The sequence below is a fragment of the Aythya ferina genome (genome assembly GCF_964211825.1).
Source record: "Aythya ferina genome assembly, chromosome: 16".
Lineage (NCBI taxonomy): Eukaryota > Metazoa > Chordata > Aves > Anseriformes > Anatidae > Aythya > Aythya ferina.
In genome coordinates this window covers 15016997-15039943 of record NC_140315.1, presented here as the reverse complement: position 1 = coordinate 15039943, position 22947 = coordinate 15016997, and the positions used below count along the sequence as shown (strand labels likewise).

Sequence of the window (22947 nt, the reverse complement as noted above, 5' to 3'; positions counted from 1 at the left end):
TACCATGTCTTAGTTACGGAAGAAAGAGGGAAGGCCCTGTATTGTCTACGTATATTCACAGCCTTGTTTTCTTCCATGGATAATAAAATATCTTTGGCGTCTGTAAGAAGTGGGGATAAAATGTCAACTCTGTAGTCAGAATTGCCAATAAATTCCAAAGTGAAGGTGTGCTAATAAGAGATGTGTGTGCTGCATCCTTATAGTCAGGAGACAGCAGAATTATTGTTTTGAGCGGTTCAGCCAGACGTAATTGGAAGTGATAGGATGAAATTGAGCAAAAAATAAATTCAAGTTGGACATCAGGAAAAATTGCCTAACAATCAAGTCAATTAGAGTCTGGGAAGGGCTCTCAAGGGAGTCTCAATCCATCTAACCCCTGCTCTAGAGAATATGTCCTAGTACTCTGTCTAGACAGCAGGAATAGTGGGAGATGAATGTACTTATTTGAGGGTAAACTGTCCCTAAACGTGGGTGCCCCCAAAAGTCTTTTCAGAGTGAAGCAAGACTAACTTCCCAAATGACAAATGGTTGTTGTCTGTTTGCTGTTGCTATTCACAGCTCTGCATAGTAAGTAGAAAGAGCGCAAATGAATAACATACTGCTGTCAGTTGAATTTATGATATCCAGATACAGTGGTTATATTACAGACATCTCCTCATCTTGCAGGATACTTATTAGTATGCGTTTAACAGTATCCAGAGTGTTAGTGCAAAAAGTGAATTTTTACATCCAGATCTAAAGAGAAGTCTGGGTCAGAATTCAGGTGAAAGCTTGCAGAAGTCATTGGGATTTTTCATCTTGACTCAAAGAAGTTTTGGGGACCTGCTAGTCCATGCACAGAGGATTCTGAGCAGTGCCAGGGAACCTAAAGTGTGAATAGGAGATGAAACACAGAGGACAAAGACTCAGGAGAGGAATGAGTAGTAAGGAACAAGGACAGAGTTATGAGTAAGGGAAAAGTAAGGAAAGCTTTGAATGTGATATGAAGAGTTTGAAATTCCCTGTGCAAATTTGTGAATACCAGTTCTATCACTACAAAACGCTCTTCCTTTGCAAATCTCAGTCATCCTTCTTGACCTATAATCGTTTTGATAAGAGAACACGAGGATCATGGAGATGAGGCTATTCATGCTGTTTAAAACCTCGTTTCAGAGCCCATTATATGGGATTTTTTTTGCAAGACTAATATATGTAAATTCTTCTGAGTGCAAGGGGAATCTGTGTGTTGCCATGTTCTCTTTCTCAATTTGCGGAGTTTGGGCTGTGTTAGTTATTTGCATCCAACAAAGGATGAGTGTAGACTCAGGTGAAAGAGCAGCTCAGGATTTATATTCAGGGATATAAGAGAGATGAGTTCTTTCTTCCCATGTGAAATAAAAAACATTTCTCCCAGTACCTAATAGCTCCCTCACAAAATCTTTCTCTTCGGCGGAGTTTGGCTTTTCATTCTAAACTGGCTGGTAAGTGGAAGCTGACCCACTTTTATCTGTAGGCCTGCATTAATGTGATTTTGTGGAAGCCAATTATGATACTAGCATTGCTCTATAGAGTATTCCCAGCAACTCCTAGAGTATTCTCCAACAACAGCTGCACAAAATCTCCCTCTAAATCATTTGCCAACTTTATGCACATTTGCTAAACACGAAATACCTGCAGCACTGCTGACTGCTACAGGGAATCTGTGTTGTACATATAAAAGAATATGAAGTTTTTCTTCAGCAGGACATGGTATAGTACAATAATAACTGATAATTTAGTAAGAAAAGTAGCTGTCTGAATTTACATTATTTCCTTTTCAAATCCTTTCTTTTCCCCAAAACTCTATTTGTATCTAATACAAACAGAATTTTCTTATGTGACAGTTTTATTCAGGAGAAAATTCAAATTATGCAGATTTGCACTTGGTTTCCTGCAGATACTCTGCAAATGAAAGGTCTCATATACAGCCTTCCTTCTGACTGCTTCATTCTCTACCAGGATCAAGAAGGGATATTCTCTTTTGTAAGCGACATGAAGATATCATAAAAAAAAAGGTTCCACTGACTCCATTGTTCCCCTCAGTTCTCCAACATAGCATGGCATAGCAGCAATGAAAACTGTTACGATCAATATGTGCTTTCCTACAGCAGTTCATAAAGTGGTATCACCATTATCATCATTAGCCGCTGTCTAGTGCCAAGGGTGGAGCAGTAGGAAAAAATGGCTTACATTTTCTCCATTTGCTGCAGACTCTGTAGCTTGAACTTACATTAATCAAATCTTGGAAACTAAGTCACGTTTTATAAAGAATTTATTCTAAAACTGGGAAGAAAATTTTTGGTCTCTCTTGTGGTTCTCTAGTTCTTTTCTAGCTAGCAGGGATATCCTGAGGTTACTAAAGAACCTAGGTTCTCTTGGTAACAGTGAAGCATATCAAGCCAGCTAGATTCCAGATAACTTTTATAGCTCATTAGGGGATCTTTAGAGTTCCTGAATTCCACTGTGAGTTGCACGTGCTCAGCAACTTTCAGGATCTGGTTCTTAATCTGTGATTACAACAAGAAATGGCTTGTTGATAACTTCATACATTAAAAATTTTATCAGCCCACTGACTGATAACATTTAGGAGGCAACAAACCATGAAAATTAAAATCACGATGATTTATTAAGGGCTGTTATTCAAGGATTGTATTCCTTATCAAGAATTAGAATTAACAAAACTGTTTTCCTCCTTTAGGAAAGAAATAGCCAGAAATAGCCTGTAATGATTTCCAGAGGCTATTTTACTTAAAGGTTACTTTGCTTGTTGTTGTCGAAGAGATCCAAGTGATTTGCATCTCTTCTTAACAGAGACATTTAAACTCCCTGTCATTACAGTAGTGGATGATACAAGAAGCTTGCCAAAATAAATGCTAACATTTAATAAAATAAAAAATAAAAAATAATGTTCTAATATGCAATATGTGTGTAGCAAAGTAGTTTCGTTCAAAAGACAATAAGCTGGAGGCTGGGTATCTGGCTTCATTTAGTTAGGGACTCAGTGTGGGACCTCAGACAAATCCCGTTCCTACTTGGTGGTTCTATTGTGTTGTTTTTTTTTCCTCCACTACTAATCTAATTGCTGCTTAGGCTGCACACCCTCCTTAGCTTCCTCAATACCTAACACAGCAGCTGGGACCATTTGATACCACAGTCGAATTATTAGAGTAACAATAAGTGAATTCTGTAACTGTAACATTAAGTTTAGCTGAATACCTCATTTTTCATTTGCATGCTAGCTGATTGTCCCACCTGCCTCACTGCAGCTACAGCTTGTAGCATTAAAATATCCTTCTTTTCTGTTGATAATCTTGTGATTTTAAGGTTTGAGTGATAGATAGCATTTGACAACTGAAATTGAGCTGAGATCCCAGAGGTCCAAATCTCCAAAAATCATGAGCCAGGATAATGAAATAATGGCCAGTTGGAACAAAGACCAGACAGTACTGTTTATATACTGATACAATGGAGTAGAGAAAACTAAACTCATCCTTTGCCAATGGATACATTGGAAGAAGATAAAATGGGAAAAATAAATTGATAAAAGATTAAGAAAATAATACCTGTGGAGAAGAGCTAAGGAACTGGGTATATTCAGAAAAATAGCAGAGGAGGGAGGCATCTGTCGGCATGGATCTAAGAGATACTATACAAGAGGCACAAGCTAATTATCTCAGTCAACAAGAACAGAGGAATAGTAATGTGTATGAGAAAAACAATAGGAAATTCAGGTCAGATTGTTTCCTGAAACTTGTAATACCTGAGCTATAGGACAAGCTGCACAAAAGCAGCAGAATTGCCTCTGGTAGAGAGGGGGCTTGCGTCTACGGAATTTGCTGTATTGTTTGGATTAGCTCAGTAAAAAATAACACAAGGAGCAAAACACAGCAAAGAAAAAGAGCCGACTAAACTAAACTGTACTGTTTCATACAAGAAAAATTGTATCCTAACGACTCATAGATCAATTTAGACTGGAAATTAGTCTATTTCCAGCCATTATAGCAATTTATTTCTAGCTCCCCATCCAATGTGGCAGCAAGGATGGGGTTCAGAAATATGTATGTAAACTGAAAATGGATGTTGCTGAAGTGTTTCTGTGGGATTGCTGGCAGTGAGAAAGGATTTTATTAGCCTGCAAAAATCTTGAATTCTGGAGTCTATATTCCTAAAACTGTTAGGGAGGGAGCCGTGCTGGCAGCTGACTGATCAGACAGTTTCACTTTTCACTTCTCTGTAAAAGGGAATGGAATCCCTTCCTCTTAACAAAAAGAGGAGCTGATGAGACACAGCGTGATGATTTAGGGCTCAGCTGTGAAAGCTGTATGTTTCTACTGGAAACTTTTCTTAGCAAGATTTGTGTGATCAGCCCTTTTCTCCCAAAGAAAACAATGTAAATTTAGAGAGATTCACTACGGGAAATGAGTGAATTGTATGAAAATTCTAACAAGGAAGGCCATGGCTATTTATTTCCGATTGGAACCTCAAGTAATGACTTTGAATTAACATCTGTGATTGCTCTAGTGGTAAGGAGACAGTGATGCACAGTAACGCAAAAAACACTTGATGGTGATGGGAGCTGTGAAGGAAATAATGGAAGGAAATATGTCTTTTTCCACTAATGGATCATTTGCATGTTCAAGGTGAATAGTGTTAGCAGAGGGAAACAGTATCTGGTCAGTCTGCAACTGCTGCTGTTAGATTCATGTTTCATAGTTGCTGAAGTCATCATTTGCTCTTGTTGATACATACAGCAGACAGTTTGGGTTGAAGGAGGGCAAATACGTGTTACAGACTGTCTTCTCTTTGCCTTTGCAGTGTACCTTTGTACAAGTTTTCTATTCAGTAATACTCATTTCTCCACTAACTATATAGCTCAGGCTCTTCTGATTTGCACACAAGTAACAGTGAGTAGCACATGTTGTGCAGTGGGAAGTAGGGTAGGAGATGGGGTAGAAATGTTTGAACAAGCCCAACACAGTAGGTGGCAGAAAGCACAAGCACAGCAGCTCACTTGGCCTGCCTGAAGGTGGTGGGAAATCTCCAGCTGGAACAGGTTTAATGATTAAATGAGGTGTCTGGAAAGTTTCGCACAATGTGAGCCTGATGAACTTCAGGACATACTGCAAAAGTCATTTATCTGATGGCTGGAGTAACTGTTCTGCAAGGCACTACAGGAGGAAAGACAGGTTATCCCTTTGGGGTTTTGATATGAGCTGGAATAAAGACTGGGGGGGGGCGGAGCTTGGATTTTCCAGTGAGTTTTAGTTTACGTTAAACCACATGTTCCCTTTGAGGATATAGCTCTTGTGAGATAATACACACTATAGAACCTGAAAAGTTGGAGGCAAATGGTGAACTAAGGGCACTTTGTTTTCTTGGCTGGTTGTGTTAATCCACTATTTATATGTAATTACATTTTGCTGCTGGATGGTTATCATTTGTACCTGTGAGCCAAAGTATCTCTGGGGCACCCTAGAGTTCTTCATACAGGAATTTAATTATATAAGTGATTACCTCTTATAAAATACTTTATTTGCTTCCAGGGGTTGACACAGGTTTCTGCAAGAGGTTGTGCTGCACAGTAGAAACCAGAGGTTTCTGCAAGAGGTTGTGCTGTGCAAAGAAATGCCAGAATTCCCAATGATTAAAGCTTCTTGACTGTTGAGCAGAGGTTTTTGCAGTTCTTGCAACTACAGCTCTTTTCCCTAAGATTGAAAGTATCCTGTGGAAATGAATGCGGTTGATATAGCTGTGATATTGCCTAGAGAATTTGTGTTTGTACTTAAAAGCAGAGCAGGCAAAATTGTAGGCTCCCAGACATGTTCACACACATGCCTGTATCTGTTCTGTGGAAAAAAAAAATAGAGCTTGAGACGTTGGGCTTTTTTGCCAGCTGGGTTCAGTGTTTGTTTCTAATATCATTTATATAGTTCTGCTCTGCAGTTGTTCAGCAGTGGGCCTGCCAATGCATACAACAGCCCTTGAGATATAACCACTGGATATATCCATCCAGCATACAGCTGCCTTGGAAAAATTTAAAGGGCACCAAGAATTAAAGGAATTCTTCCAGTTCACCTGGAGGGGGAAAATAAGCATCACTTTCTTGACAGGAGATGAAAGAAATAGAATTTAAATATTTTTGGGCCACACATCACAGCACTTACTTATAGTAGTTCTCATCCTGGCATTCAACTTTCCCTCTGTTGAATTTTCATTTTTCATGTATCAGACACCTACAGCATAGAGTTCTTCTGAGTAAAAAATACAGTTTGTGCATATACGTTCAAAACTAAGATTGAGATATCTGTAATGGGAAGCTGCAACAAACATTTTTACATCTCATTCTACATTTTTTTGTGAAACTGTTGCTCGTTCTAGTAAAATAACTTCCAACCCCAGTCTGTGTATCAATGAATGCTAGGCATTTATAAAAAATAGTAATAGAAAAAACAGCAATTTATTTTTCAAAGACTTTTTTGTTCTACGCTGCACCTAGGTAAATGCATCCTGCAGCCATGCAAAGATGCCTGATTCAAATGTCTGCTTGTCAGTGTCACTGATTTCCTATGATTCCCTGTGCTAAAACTTTAGACAGGTTTATCTGCATCAGTGCAAGGCTTGGATCATATAGGATTTTTGGACAGGATACATACAGATAAGAAGTAATTATAGCTCAGGAGACCCGGCATACAACTGTCAAAGGAAATAAGTGGCCACACCATGAACTTCTGAACGTTTTAAATAAGCAGACCTCCTGTGGATATAGATAAATCCACTGTAACTGAGTGTCTCGCTTCTGACTCTGTAATGAAAGCACTATGTATTCTCTATATTCTATAATGAAAGCACGGAAGATAGTGTTTTCTTTCTTAGCTGTCATGCAAATGATAGGGTGAATTTCAATGGAAAATGAGTGCTTTGTTGCCCAAGCCTGGGCACACCTCTGTATGGAAATTGAAGTGACTGAAGCTCGTTGTAGAGCTGCAGGGTGCTGTAAAATGTCATCTCGCTTGGGAACTTTTTTTCTTTCTGTTCTTTTATTCGGAAAATTACCAATATTCCAGTGAGTCCTGGAGGCACAGAGTTGGGGTTTTGCAACAGGGAAAAGGAGAAATCCTTCTCAAGGCTCAGCAAAAAGCTCTAGGTTTTTCCAGACTAACACGGTAACAACTGATGCATGTTTTTTGTTTTTTTTGTTGTTGTTTTTTGTTGTTGTTGTTGTTCTCTTTTGTTTTGTTTTGTATTTTGTTTGTTTGTTTGTTTGTTGATGTTGGGTTTTTTTACTGTGTCCCAAAGCCTAGTTCTTTAGCTAGTAATGAGTTGGTGAATAAAGGAGTAGGTAAAATTAGTTTGTGCTGTATCTGAGAAGCAGGTAAAACTTCTCTGCCAGATTGAAGGTGGCTAAACTTCCTTACCCTTGGCACGGCTCTGACAGCAGTGCAAAGGGATCTATATCCAAGTTTTTGAGTACCAGAAGGAATCAGATTAAATTAAAGATGAGATTTCCTCCTGTTTGAGTGGAAGATGGAGGCAATTATCACTGTGCAGGCATCCAGTGAAGCTCACCATTACCAACCAAGCCCAAGGGTGTTGAATGGGAAAAGCTATTATTAAGAGAAACACTCAAGATGGAAATAAACTTGTCTAACCACAGACATCCATAACTGATCTAGTTATACACACCCTGTTAGAATCAGTAAAGAGAAACAGGCTCTTCAGCAGGGCAGTCCTCTATTCTTCTCCTCTCTTTTATATATGGCCACCTTAGGATACCGTGAGTTATACCCTGAAGTACCTGTTCCTCTTCTTTGACTGCAGACAGAGTCCAGATAACCAGTTCGCACTGGATCTTTACAGTAAAGGAGTACACTACTTGGATAAATTTATCCCACCATCAGGCATTTGAACTAGGAAAGAGAAGAAGACTTCTCAGTAAAGTTACTTCATTTCTTGTAGAGTATGGGATGGGGCTGAATTGAACACAGGCCAGGAGCTTGGTGCTGTTTTAATGACTTGTTATTGGCATAGATTCCTGCCAGCCTGGCAAACTCACTTGCAGGTGGGTAAGGATTCTTCAAACCTGTGGTAGGACTTGAACTTCCTTGTTAGAGAAGTGTAATTGGGGAATAAACCTTTTTGCTTGACACCTCTGTATTTTTAGCTGTAGTATTGATTTTGTTAACAAATTCCTATTGTTCTGCCTCCAAGAAATGAAATCAGAAACAAATACAAGTGTTCCAAAATGTTCCTGGTTTGTCTAAAAGTGGAAGATTACAAGAAATGTGTTTTGCTGGTAGACAGTAAACCCCAGCTTACTGTAATGAGGAGTCTCTGATAGATCACTGGAGCTGGCCATTAGACAATGCAGAGTTGAGACGAGTTTTAATGACCAAATCTTTCTTCCAGAAATGGCAGTGTGTAGAAGATGCCAGTGGGAAGCTCAAGCTACACAAGTGCAAGGGAATGGTGAACTTGGCAGGTGCCGGCAACAGCAAAGGCACTTCCAATCTTTTGCCCAAGTATTACAACAGGAATAGTGAAGGCTGCAATTGTGAAGAGAATGAATACAAGCTGAGCCATGTTGGACGGAGAAAGAAGCTCTTCTCCAAGAAGAGTAAGTGAACCCACTACATCTTGTGTCTCTGCCTTACAAAATGGTAACTGTTCAAACACCCATAACCATTCTGATTTTCTTGGACATTGAGTTCTACAGATGTCATTGAAGGCAAGCATATTTGCTTGTATCTGCACATGAAGCAGTTTATTTCATACTGGACAATCAGATATGAAAATGTCTCAGCGTGTAGGAAGAGGAGTGTTTTGATCCAAAATAGAGTCCTATGTTTATTTCTTTCAAAAACAGGAAATGCAGTACACACACTGAAGCGGCAAGTAGCTTAACCTTGCAAAGGCCTTGAAACATGAACAGTGTGTTATAGTGAGTACTCTAATTTTCAGATACTGCAGTGCTTGGGGCTGTTACTGCAGTAATTTATTTTTAATAAGGATGTGTGTGCTGCTACAGAAGCTGCTCGCTTCTAACATCCTTTTCTTGTGCTCAGTCAGCAGAGCCAGGGCTGACTTTTAACCAGAGATCACATCCAAAGGGGATGACTCTGATTCTGGTTTCCTTGGCACAGATCAGGTGCTTTTTCAGAAGGCCCATTCCGCTGGCTCTGTTTTAAACCTGAGTCAGACTAGCATCTATATTTGAAGTACATAGTCTAATTATAGATTAAAGAGGCAAATAGCAGCACAGAATTACTGTTCACTTGCAATGTTTCTTTTGTCTCACTCCACAAATACAGGGCCTTAATTATTTAGCAGATTAGTCTTTCTGTATAATGACCTGGCACAAGCTTCAAACAGAGAGTTTAAATTGATTTTCTTCCATTATATTTGCCTTGCAAGCTGATTAGTACCTACTAAGCTAATTTTTAGTTGAAAAAAATTATTGGTTCCAGGATGAAATTACTCAACTATACTTGCTATTTAAACATGTGGCACAGCAGATAATCTTTAAATAACACTAGAACATGCGGTTCAATTATCTTTTTTTTTCTTTTTCTGAAGTCACAGAGAAGAAAGTTCAGATACAGGGAGTCAAATAACAGGAGTAGATCGAAGGCACTTAGATGGGAAGAGGAAAACAATTTACGTGAGGGCAACATAATGCTATCTGATAATACTTAACACTTACTTAAGTACTTTTCATCTGTGTTGTGCTTTCTAAACATTAACTAATTTTCACAACATCTAGAGGAGGTGGTTAAGTGTATAATTACCATTAGTTTATGTATTAAAGAGGTTGAGGCAAAGAAGCGAAGGTTGTGAAGATACTTTCAGCGGAAGGATTGGGACATTTTTTCCCTACATTTGTCTCAGAAGAGGTAGAGTTTATGCTGTACTGTTCAGCACAGTTCTCATTGAGCCATAAGGCATACACTTCAGCAGCATAAGATAGGATGTTGGCAGTCATGTTCCCATTGCTTTTATATGAAGTAAAACAATTGGCTCTGGATGCTTTATTTTTCTCTCTGCCCACATCCAGTGTGTGCCATACAATAGGAGAGTTTAGCTTGGATCTGTGGACACAGACTCTTGGGTTTGACATTGGCTATTCTTCCACATGCGCTTATCTAATAAATCACACACCAAAAATAAATGAGCACAAAGCAATACAAATCAAGATAATATGCGAAGGGTTTTCTGAACAGTTCACTTAGAAAGCTGGTTCACTGGATTGTAAATGATGACCTGGGTACTGTTGATGTGCATGTGGATTTCTATGACCTGTTTCATGAGATGGGATAAAGTGCAGTCTGTGCTGGGTTGTACAGTTCTGAGGGCATCTTTGGGGTCTACTACTTAGAGTTTGATGAGTGCATGGGATCAGTGCTACTTGAATGCCAGCAAATGCTATCCATAAGACTGAATGACAGCTATACAGAAAAAGGAAGTTTCTAACTGGACTATGTCAGTGTGAGGTCCACACTAATGATTTAGTTCATAGCAATGCTGAAGCTTTTGAAAGGAACACCCTGATCACTCCCTCCTATCGCGAACAGTAGAGGTGGATTTGCAGAGCAATTTTGACATACTGCAGTTGTTTGCAGAAAACTAAATTGGATGCCCTGTTTCTGGGGCGCATCAAGAGTGTTGCAAACCCCAATGGTGATAGGAGGATTGGTCTTTCACAAAGATTCAACCCAGCAGTGCATGGTGAATGCATGGTCTAGAAGACCAGACTAAATTGCTGATAGAGGGGCCAAAGCACCAAATGTTTTGATAAAATAATTGCTTTCTAATGTAGGCATGGTCTAGATCCGTTGTCACGTACACCATTACATTTAAGAGGCAAGAATGTTTCCTAAATTGAGTAAATTAATTGCAAAACAGTGTCATGTCATCTGCATGCCTTTTGGGCCCTGGACAAGTAAGTACACAGCTCACCTGCAAAGCTGTTACCTGTTCTGCATTGCAGTGTCCTCTGTTTTCCATTGGTGTGTTCTTATTTTTATAAGAATGATGAAATAAAGCTCTGCAATGGGAGGGAAGTTTAAAGTAATAATGAGCTCTTAAAATCTTCGGCTGTTTGTTGTCTGTTTTTCTTGCTGTGGATTTCATCTCTTCCTCCTGTGACAAACAAGTGCATATGATTAAAGGAGTTATTAAGCTGCATGTAGAGAAATGATGATAGGCCACACAGATTTGTGTACAGAGTGTGTACAAAGAAGCTAGTACATTTTTATTCCAATTTTCATGTAATTTGTTTTTCTTTTGAAGTAGTTTCAATACTGTAGCAAAATGGCCTTCTTTGTTATAAAAGAAAAAAAAAATACCCAAACATCAAGTACTTTAAAGATAATGCATTTGAAGTATGATTTTTAATGGCAGTTGTGAGAAACTGGGTGTATGGAAATTTTTGGAGGTTGTTTTGTGGTTTTTTTTTTTCTCCTATTTGAAATATCCAAGAAAACAGAATCAAAATAAGATTTCTAGAAATTTCTAGTTACCTAAAGATCAATAAAAACCTCCTCTAATCCTTTATCTGTATTACTAGACGCTTGAGATATTTTCAAAAATTTGACTTCAAAGTGCCTAATTTTACTTTGGTCTTATAGAAAAAGTGCTGCTTCTCTACAGAACTCTGAGAAAATACAGAGACATTACTGGGGAATATAACAAAATTGAGGTGGCTGGTGCTGGTTCCTCATGGCCCACTGTTCATATGCAGAGTTCTTGCATGCTGGTTTATTCCATCATCGTCATGCTGCTGGACAATGCATCAGATGCAAAACACCTACCTGGAATAAATGATGACAGGAAAGCCCAGGAGCTCTCTGTCTTCCGCTAATGGCCCTGCTGAGCAGTCACGTTCCTGCTTAGAAGAAACGGCTACGCAGTAGATACAGTTGGTCACGGTCTTCTCAGCTATCCCTGAGATTGTTTTCAAATGATCTCAGTGTTAAATCATGGTTTTGGCAGCAGCAAAATAAGTAATAAAGCTTGAGTGATGAGGACGTGAGGAGAGTTACATACAAACCTGAAGGCTGGGCATGTTTATGTCAGATACGAAGCTTATGGTTTTATAATTCAGCATTACCTCACTTTATTCAGTTGAATAATAATCTCAGATACTGCAGTTCGTACTTGCTCTAGGCAGTGTTGAAACCTGAGATGTCACCAAGTAGTTGTAAAAATGCAAGTATTTGAGTCCCTAGACCATCTGGGGGAACTCTGGACTGTAACAGTGCCTGTTCCTGTCAGGCTAGAGCAAAGCCATGCGTGCCTGTCAAGTGATCCAGGGAGCTGAGGCAGGATGAGTGTGGCATTGAAAACTCGTTAGCTTTCTTATGCTGAAATTTCTCTGGACTCTATATCCAGATTTAATTTAGAGGATGTAATTTCTTAGCAGTGGCAGAGGAGAAGAGGCACAGGGACTCAACTTAACAGGGCCAATCTTTAATAATTCAAATAAGGAGAATAGGTATTTTGGGCAAAACATTTAACAGCCCTAAATCCTTTGTGGGTTGTATATACAGGTATAAGAATTGGAAAGTAAAACTGAGGCCCGAGGGAGGATCAAGTAATTAGACACTGGTATTTGTGACTACAGATGAATATTGAGCTTACTAAATATTTTAACCACTTCCTCTGAAAATGATGGAGTTTGGTACTAATCACAGCATTGAGTCAGCACTGTGAATAGCATGCTGTAATAATGCAAGGCCTTCATGAGCTGTCTCTCTCCAGACCAATTTGTTCTTTATAAGGCTGGATTAGGACAGGCTGCAAGGGAGGAGCAGCTCCTAGCTTCAAATTCTTCAGGGGCGTGTGGAGACGGCAGTTCCCTGCAGTTGTCTGTTGAGGACCAACATGCTAGCTTGGTATATTAGACTTGGAAGGAAGGTAAATTGTTAGTTGGCTGAGCTTAACAAGATGAAATGAGGGAACAATTAAAGAAATGGGAGTTTACACTTTGAATATAATTGTTAGGGTGTAGCTTTTTGGAACTTCCTCCTACTTTTAAAAAGATGGGAGTTTCCTTCTCATTTATTCAAACATTTCCTGAATGGGTGCCTGAAATACAGTTGGTCTTTTTGTTGCTTTTTTAAAATTTATTTTTTTCTCAGCTGTGACTCACCTGGCTTAATATCAGCTATAAACTTTGAGCCACAAGTGAAAAATGGGCTAAACCAGACAATCCAGCTGGTATTCTGCTTTCTGTGTGTGGCACTGATGTGAATTTAGGGCTTGGACCAGTTTCAGGTGGGAGGGGATGTTTGTTTCTCTTCCCACAGTCTACAAAATGGCCTTTGAGACTTTGTGATCCAGTTAGAATTCATGTAAGCTTCTTGAAAGAAGTCAGTCTGTGTTAATGCCAATGCATGCCAATTGCTGTGAATATTTCTTTTGTCAAATTTGGTTATTCTACCTCCCATTTCTTTTCTTCACTGCTTGTTTTTGCAGTGGAGTTTATCCCTGAGATAAAGTTGGCTCTTCTGTGGATCTTGAGATAACAAGAAGTGTTGGTCTTCTCATGTGGCACACTGGATGAGTTTTCCCTTACCAGGTTGCAGCAGGAGGTCCCGTTCTAGTGAAAAGTGCTGTGCTTCAGCTCAGTGTGAAGGAGAGGTGACCAGAGGAACTAAGAGGCTTGCCTGGTTCCAGCAACATCTTGGGTGACTCCAAAGCACATATGCACAGCCAGGAGTCTGGAGCTATGGTACTTTGGTCATGCTTTTTTCTCCAGGAGTGAAATAATTCTGCTTAACATGAGTGACTGAGCGGTCACTGCAGTGAGCAGGAAATAGTCAGAGGTGTGAGCCCTACTGTACAGTAGGGAAGTTTAGATACGGATTCAGACTCCATAGCTAGGAGATATTCATGCCACTTTAGACAAAACTGAAGAAGAATTTGGATTTGGGTCAGGAGAGAGAACTTTGGAAAGCAGCAATGGCAAATCACTGGGATCTCATACTGTGCAGTGCAGATTCATAGCAAATGTTTCATTCTGTCTTTGGACTGCAAACACAGAGGCAAACTCTGAGGGCGTGCATAGCACTGGAGGGTAGTGCTTTTTGTAGAAACTTGCTGTCTGGCCTGCACATGAGGAAAATAATTGCAAAGAAAATAATTAAATGTGGATAAAAGTGAAGATTCAAATATTAATCCCTCCCATTAAAATCTTGTCTTGAAAAAAAAAAAAAAGAGTATGGAGTTGAGAAGTTCAGGCTGAATACTTGAGTACTCCCTGTTGAAATTCGGGGTGACTTCTGGGAAGTGTTGCAGGAATACCGGCACTGGAATGTTTTACAGTAGATGACAGAATGTAGTTGAGAACTAATCCGCAAGGATGACCTGAGACCCCACTGACTTTAACTTTCAGAATTATTTTTTAAGGTGTTGCTGCCATCTAGTGGCTCTTGGGGGAAGAGCTTCTTTTAGAGTTTCTTTGAAAGTTGGTCACTCGGAGTGATGACTGAGTGATGACTGTACAAGTACTTTCTATTTCCCCTCTGCCATCCTTGCGCATTTGCACTCTATCTATCCCTCTCTCTCAGACTTTAAGGTTCCTGGCAGGTAATGACATGGCAGTGCTGAGGAAAGCTGCAACAAACAGCAGTTGTCATTGAGTGAATTCCAAATGTCACGTTAGGGGCTGTTGTTTGCCAAGAACCACAGAGAACCAAAGTGTAACCTGCTGTTTCTCTCTGTCTTAATCCTTTTACTCCCTTTTCTGTGCAGAATACAAACCGAGCTATGTCCGGAATCGTTCTATCCGCTCTGTATCTGTTGAGCTGAATGGAGCCATTTATAACTTGGGTTTAGAGGACGGATACCAACCTGTCTTACCAAGAAACATCACCAAGCGACACAAGATGCAGAGGGCTATTCCTCCTGAGGAGGAAGATAAAGACATGGCAGAATACAGTGGCACTGGTGGCATTGCAGAATATACAGCCCCTAATCTAATAAAAGTTACTCACAGGTGAGTAAATACTGTATGTTTCTATAAACTTTTGCTGCTTGAGTGGCTGCTTTACATAAATGGGTGCATTACCTTTTGATAAGCATATTGTGTCCCTTTTGGCTACCATCTAACTTCACCGAACTTCTTATTCTCATTTGTACACACCTTTCAGTTTTGTTTTAATTTTGTCATCATGCACAAAGGGGCATGAAAGCTACTGAAGAACCACAGAGGTGCTTGTATGTCTTTACGCTTTGGAGACAGTAATCACTGATTAGTACACATTTCCAGTAAGGACAAGTGAAACTGTTTGCAGTGTTGGTGTGTACACCCATCTGAAACCAGGGAAGACTCTACCCATGTAAATCTCAGCGTGCAGCAGGTAACCTGGCCTGTCTGAAGATCAAAATACTCCATACTCCAACTGGAATATGACCCAGTTTCAACATGCCATTGGTTGCTTTGTATTTCAAATACAAAATCAGTCCCAAAGGAAGCAGCAGCATCACAGAGCTGCTTGTACCCAGTGCTAGGAAAGGAAAATCTATGTTACGGAGGAGGTTAGATAGACCAGGAGTATTGGGGAATGGAACATTGGAGAAAGAGGTGAGGGAATTGTCTTCGTTCTAAAGAGACTCTAATAGTTTAAGGTTTCTCAGTGTGCAGATCCAGGGTCTGGTGATGTGTCTTCAACTGTACTTACTTCAGTGTTTAGTCACCCTTTCTACTTGTGAATTATGAGAAAATCCATTAATCACTATGGATTACGTGAATTAAATTGTTTAATGACTAGCTCATGCAAATATGCATGAACCAGATAGCTGCTGTTGAAATCTGTGGTTTCCATTTGACTTCAGTTTACAGGGTTAGAAATTTGCTAATATGAGGAAACAGGAAGGTTGACATCAGCAGAGTTCTGCCCTCCTTCCTCAGCTTTTTTGAATGTTCAGGACCCATAAATCACTATTTGTTCCTTTTTTCTGGGACATGTTAAATTGATCTGTGCTGCTTTACTGGGTGAATCCCAGCCCTGTACCAGGAACTGTCAGGAAGGTTGTGCATAATTCATGAGGAGTCCCCAGGAACACCTACAGAAAAGAAGGCAGTGGGATAACATGCGTGAGGCGCTTTAAAGAAAACAGAGGAATAATGAAAAAAAAAAAACAGGTTTAATTTAATAAATAATCATTCAAAAATAACTCCATGGTATTTATTGACCCCTAATAAACTTGTTGAGCATTTGTCTTTTTTTTTTTTTTTTTTTTTTTAATTTTAAATACTGGACTTCATGAGAAGTTACTGGAACATGAGCACTTAAAGTTGTCAGAGGGTATTTTGCCTTTGAAGTCAGGGAGCTGTATTTGAAAAAGTTTATCCCTTTTGTAGAAAATCATTTTTTTCTTTGTAGTATTCTAATACATCTTATAAAGAAGCTTTCTCCCTGCCCCTACCCCTGTATGTTACTTAATTATGCATAGGGAAATTGCTTCTGAGTAGTGCTTTCGGTACTTGCTAGTTAGTAGAGATTATTTATGTAGACAGCCTAATGCATAAATAAGAACTCTGTGCAGCACAATTTGCATATAGAAATGAAACAGTCAACAGGTTCTCTTGATAGGAGCATTGTCCTTGAATTATTTTTTTTATTTCCAATCTGGCTTCTCATGTGTCCTGGAGTTGTGCTATTAAAACAGCACAGCAAAAGCTGTTTGCATTGTGTGTTTATCTACTATAATAAACATTGTTTTTTCTATGGCCAGGTGCTATATCCTGGAGAATGACACCGTTCAGTGTGACACAGATCTGTACAGGTCACTGCAAGCTTGGAAAGACCATAAACTTCATATTGACCATGAAGTGAGTGATGTTACCAGTCATGTATTTTCAGCTTGTCTTTGGCCTGGTTTCCTGTGGGCTGATAGGATCATGCTGACTATGTTTGTGTCTGTCTGCCTCTGGGTGTCTCTGTTCTTCCCTGGAACCTTTTGAACTTAGTGGTTGACTTCAGAGTAGAGATTTCATAGATAATTAAGTTGCTACAAGTTTGTGAAGACAAGATCGTAAGTGGAGGAGAGAAATACAGCTTAAAGAATTGAGAAATGACATAAGCCTTATGAGATAAATAAGAGAGACTTGTAAGTCTCACTTCTGTCCTGTTGTATTGCTGCTTTAGGATCACTGGGCTGGATTCTTTGTGTATTTTTCGTGAAATCTTTGTCCACTTGCTATGCAGCCATGGACTTCTATTAGATTTGTGGTCAGTGTTGTCTGATGGTAGTTGCACAGCCAATTCTTTGTTCACACTACATGACTTCACTTTTTCTGCTGTGTAAAGAATTGAAGTGGAAGCCTGGAATACCCATCTGAGTGGGCTATGCTGTGCATGAGCTACACTGAGCTCATGAAAAAAATGAAACTGCAGGAGTTTCATTTACTGAAGGTGGTTAAAAATAAACCATGCAGGTGGCACAATTAAATTAACTGCTAACACACATCCCATGTGGCCAGATGTTACTAGACTGCCATGTAAAAGGATGGCGACTTACTGCTTTTCTCTTCCAGAATCTCTGAAGAGGGGACTTCAGAACACTCCATCTCCATCCCCTTCTCAGGCTCCTAACAGGCCAAACCTTTAAGGGCTTCATTTTCCTTTGGTACCCTTTCTCCTTTACAAATATGCCGAAGGGAAAAAATCACAGTGGAAGTAGAGTGTTTGTCTGCCTAAGGCTGTATGGCGCCCTCCCACCCTGCTCCCCCCAGTGCCACATTCTGCTTTCACCTTCAGTAATCAGAGCAGGCAAATTGTGCCTCAAAATTGCCCTCCTACGTGCAGTTTCCTTTTGGGAAGGTAGGTAATCTGAAAATGCTTGTTAGTGGAGGAAGTTGTGGAAGGTAGCAAGAAAGAAGTATTTGATGGAGATATGTTCAAGAGGGTTAAAATAAACCATGCTGTATTTTTTTTTTACCTGTGTGTTTACTTTTTTCAGATCGAAACATTGCAAAATAAAATAAAAAATCTGAGGGAGGTGAGAGGTCATCTGAAGAAGAAGAGACCTGAGGAGTGTGATTGTAACAAGATAAGGTATTTTTGGTGTACTTGTGAGTAGTTAACTGTAGCTGATTTATGTCTTCACAGGAGAGATCAGAATCTGTTTTAAGTGGTTTCCTACCTGCTATACTCTTGTTTTAATGCTTCCTGCAGCTGTCCAACCCTCCTAAAGTACTAGGCCCACCTTCTGCCAGGCAGGAGTTTAATTGCCTCTGTGTCAACTGACACATGTAAAATGCTTTTAAACCAGTAAGTTATGCTCTTGTACTGAAGATGTTGCTATTACATACTAGAAATTAATATTTTTAGCTGCAGGCTTTCTTCTGAAAACTTGCTTGACAGTATGGTACAGTGTTAAACAAATCTCTCAATAAGAATAGTGCATAATATATATGGAATAACAGGGTGGTCAGATGAGAGACTTTCTTTCCATTTGTTTTTTTCAAGGCCAGATGAGTTATGGCATAGCATATAGTTCCTGCAATATTAAGCAGCTATGCCAGGTAGAAGAAGCAGGAATTTAACTGTTGGTGCAGAGTAACTGTAATCCTGTAGCCACCACCGACTTAGTGCAACAGATTTTTTTTTTCTCTGATGCATATGATTTCTGGATTTTAAATGCAACAGGAAATACTAAAATAGCAATTGTGCATCAAGATCTCTGCATAGTTGGTTTCTCATAGACATGTATTTGCAAAATGGCTGTGAGATCAGCTCACTGATTACATGGAAAGAAGGTTCAAGCATATCTGAAACCTTCTAGGGAGCGAGTGTGTTCTTGCTCTGCAAATAAGCACAGCAGAAAAATCTTACAAAATCAAATGTTACCACAAACAGAATTTGCCCCTGAGAAAGCTGATGGAATGGAATAGAATAGTTCAGTTGGAAGGGATCTACAAAGATCATCAAGTCTAACTGCCTGACCACTTCAGGGCTAACCAAAAGATAAGCTTATTATTAAGGGCATTATGCTTAAAGAAACCAGGAGCAGCTGCTCTTGATCAGAGTGATCAGAGAACAATCACTGAGGCTGCAGTGAGGCAGATGTTACCAGGAGTACAGCAGCCACAGTGGCAGTACGACAACAAAAAAAGCTGTACTCAGAAACATAAGGCAGCTTCGCTATCATCTTTGGCTAAATTAGTTTTCATTAAGGAGCCTCTATAAGAGGATGTGGATGATACTTCTCTGTCTCATTGCTATAATGGAGGTACAACATAATCTAGATTAGTTTACAGACACGAGGTACGTAGTCCTGCCCTGTGTTGATTCTGCAACACAGCTTCAGTAACGGATCATTAAAATAAGCAGAACATCTCTTTCTTAGGTTATGCCAACCCATACGTACATACAACATACAGCATAAAGTACTTAAAATTAAACCCATATAATTCTAAATGGCAAATTCCCCAAACCTTGTTTTACCAGTTTTGAAAGCAGTGTATTAACAACCAAGTTTATTTGATACGTACTGTAAAGATTAAGTTATTTTTACAGTTAACATGAAGAACATTAAGTTTGTCACGTCCAATATAAGAAGCACTTCTGTTTGTGCATAGCATCGTTCAGATGAATAATCCCACAGAAATCAATGATGGTAATAATCTGAGTTATATGTTTGCAGAACTGCATTGAGCGTAGCATTTCAGACTAGTTAATGATATGCACAGTATCTATGCTAGAGAAAAAAGTTGACTGAATTGAAGATAGTTCTTTAATAATTTTATTTTGTTAATTTGCTATAAGTATTAAATTTACATTAGCATTTGTAATTTAAAAGATGTGTTTTGTTTCAAAGGGAATTTTAGTCTGACTATTAGATAAATAGCACTTACTGAACTTAGTTTTGTCTTTGTTTATTTGTGTGGTTAGTAAGTACAGTGAACTGTATTAATCAGGAAAAAATTGCCCTTGCCTAAGACTATTTTGCCTTTATTATCAACTTTTCAAACTACAAAAAAAGGAAACCTCTGCAAAATCTAGGAAGAGCTCTGGAGACAGAGTCAAAATAGTAGAGCTACCCAACTAGAATGTATATGTCAACTTCCACCCTACGTATATCAGAATACATTAGACACTACTACTGCTTGAGCAGTCCCACCCCGTTTTGGTTTTCCTGGAACTACTAGCTAGTAATAGTGGAGGGGGGAAAAGAAACTATGAGGTACAAGTGATGCTTAAATTATTTTGTTTGGAAAACAGCAGGAATGTGGTATGAGCCTGTCATCATATCCTCTGAAAAATTAATGAATACTCTGTTGAAGAAATCTCGTAATTCAATTATAAATCTACTGATTTTATCTGCCCCATGTAGGGAAACAGGAAGTAATGATGACTAAAATTGAAAATTGCAACTGCAATCATCTGTAGATACGTAGTGCAATACAGCAGCAGAGCACCAGGTGTCACTATGTACAAATGATCGAAGGAAAACGAGAGGCACAAGTGCCTGACCCAGTCTAGCAAGGCTGTTTTGTATTCACCACCTACCTTGAGTGAACAAATTGAAGGGAGAAGTGATACTGGATTAAATACACTTCGAATTCAGGGTGAAAATACGGTATGAACAGGTATAATTGTCTCTGCTGTTCATCAACAATTATTTTTATTTTCCAGTTACCATTCAAAACACAAAAGCAAACTGAGGCACAAGGGATCTAATCTTCATCCTTTCAAGTAAGTGAAGAAGGCCTGTTCCTTTGGAAGAGAAAATGCAAAGATCCTAATATTTGGTCCAAGTACACGTGTTAAAAACTAAGCAAAAGAAGTAATTTCACTTATCCTGTGCTAAAAAGAATAAACATACAGACACCTGGGAAAGGAACCAAACCAATGGTAAAAAAAAATGCTTGTAAATGCACATCAAAGACTTCAAGCAAGCCCATTAAACCCCTTTGGCTCCATTTTTTTTCCCTAGTACCATGGAATTGCAAAGAGCTTTGGAGATCCAGAACTATTTGGAAGAAAAGCCATTTATTTTTAAAATACCGATTATTTCTTTCCCTCAAAGCAGCTTATTTTATTAGCTGCTTCATTTTTTTAGGTGTGTTCAAGTATAACAGAGTCTGCATGACCCTAATGTTTCATGTGTGCAGGAAAGCCCTACAGGAGAAAGACAGGCTGTGGCTGCTTAGAGAGCAAAGGAGAAAGAAGAAACTGCGCAAACTGCTTAAGAGAATAAAAAATAACGACACTTGCAGCATGCCTGGTTTGACCTGCTTCACCCATGACAACCAGCACTGGCAAACTGCTCCCCTGTGGACACGTAAGAATACTCGAAAGTAACTAACGAGTAGCTGGGTATAGTGTAGCAACTAGGATAATTCTAGGTTAGCAGAAACTACCAGTATGATTAGGCAAGTAGCCAAAGCCACACAGTTTTCCTCATACTGTGTTTCAGTGTTGGTGTGATCCTTACAAAAGGCAAAGGAGTTAAATTAAACAAACAAACAAACAACAAAAGCTGCAGATGAAAACCTAGAGATACTGCAGACAGTAGTACATACACAGTACATCCTATTATTATCTCGGCAGCTGGAATGTTTCCCAACCAGCAAGGGAAAAACAACTAGCTGAGACACTGCTCAAGTTAGATGTTTTGCGGGGGCTAGGTAAGCATAGAACGTTATGCTGGAAATGCATTCTCTGCTTTAGAGCTCAGGAATGACAGAATGACTGCTTATGAATAAAGTAGTACCATGAACAAAAAAGTAGTAAAATAAGCAACGTGTATCTTCAGTCTTTATGATGCTTTTCTTTGCAGTGGGTCCTTTCTGTGCTTGTACCAGTGCCAACAACAACACATACTGGTGTTTGAGGACAATCAACGAGACTCACAACTTTCTGTTTTGCGAATTTGCTACTGGCTTTTTGGAGTATTTTGATCTCAACACTGATCCATATCAGGTACCTCATCATAGTACAGCTCTGGAAATGTATCAGTGTTCTTTACCAATGATGCATTGAAATACCACAGTATTGGTGCAAAAAATAGATGCAACTATTAACATAAAATGATTTGGCTTCTCGCCTGTTGGAAGTAAACCACAGATACTCCATATGTGGAAGTTACCAACCTACAGAGAATTACCTATTCTCTAAAATGAACCTATCCGTATTGCAGCTAATTAACGCGGTGAACACGCTAGATAGAGAAGTTCTCAATCAACTGCACATCCAGCTGATGGAACTAAGAAGCTGCAAAGGGTATAAACAATGCAATCCAAGAACTAGGAATATGGATCTGGGTAAGTGCTTCTGCTATTACACTCAGAAACTACCCAAAAGAAATGGATCTCTTGTTCACTAATATGAAATTCATCAGCCAAAAAATGATTTTAGAATTGATCTAAACTAGTAATGCCCTGCTGTGGCTGATGATTGCATGCTCAAATTCTTGTATCGTTTGTTCAGTTTGTTTTATGTAATGTTTCCAGAAACTCACAGCTACACAGTAAGACTTGGATACTTAATATGCAGCTGCTGAAATGCAGGAAGAGCATCCCTGTGTATGGCAGGGGGGTTGGAACTAGGTCATTTTTAAGGTCCCTCCAGCCCAAGCCATTCTATGATTCTGTGACTGGAAGAGATGAGGAAGGAAGAAAACTAATGAAAGAACAAACAAATACCTAATGGCTGGTTCTGAGTTTGTAGGCTCTTGGGATAAGTCAAGCTGGAAGGGACTTGTGGAGTTCATCTGGTCTAACCTCGTGCTCACTATAGGGTCAGATTTGAGGTCAGACCATGTTACTCAGGGCTTTATGCATTTGGATCTTGAAAACCTCCAAGAATAGAGACTGCACAACCCCTCTGGACAACTGGTCTAGCAGCTGTGGTACAGCATTCCATGAAGGCATAATTTTTAGGACTATTTCTTTTAGAGACAATGCAGTCCATGCAGACT

General features: G+C 39.3%; 1 protein-coding gene across 16 annotated transcripts in view; it reads left to right on the top strand.

Moving 5' to 3' along the window:
- SULF2 (sulfatase 2) overlaps positions 1-22947 on the top strand; it is a 167872-nt gene that overhangs the window by 140227 nt on the left and 4698 nt on the right. For all 16 annotated transcript variants that reach the window (XM_084537682.1, XM_084537683.1, XM_084537684.1 and 13 more), the window contains 8 exons: positions 8425-8632; positions 14770-15013; positions 16756-16852; positions 17983-18077; positions 20661-20720; positions 21140-21309; positions 21808-21950; positions 22168-22291. In XM_084537682.1, the coding sequence (XP_084393808.1) occupies positions 8425-8632; positions 14770-15013; positions 16756-16852; positions 17983-18077; positions 20661-20720; positions 21140-21309; positions 21808-21950; positions 22168-22291 (1141 nt within the window). The remainder of the gene's footprint in view (positions 1-8424; positions 8633-14769; positions 15014-16755; positions 16853-17982; positions 18078-20660; positions 20721-21139; positions 21310-21807; positions 21951-22167; positions 22292-22947) is intronic.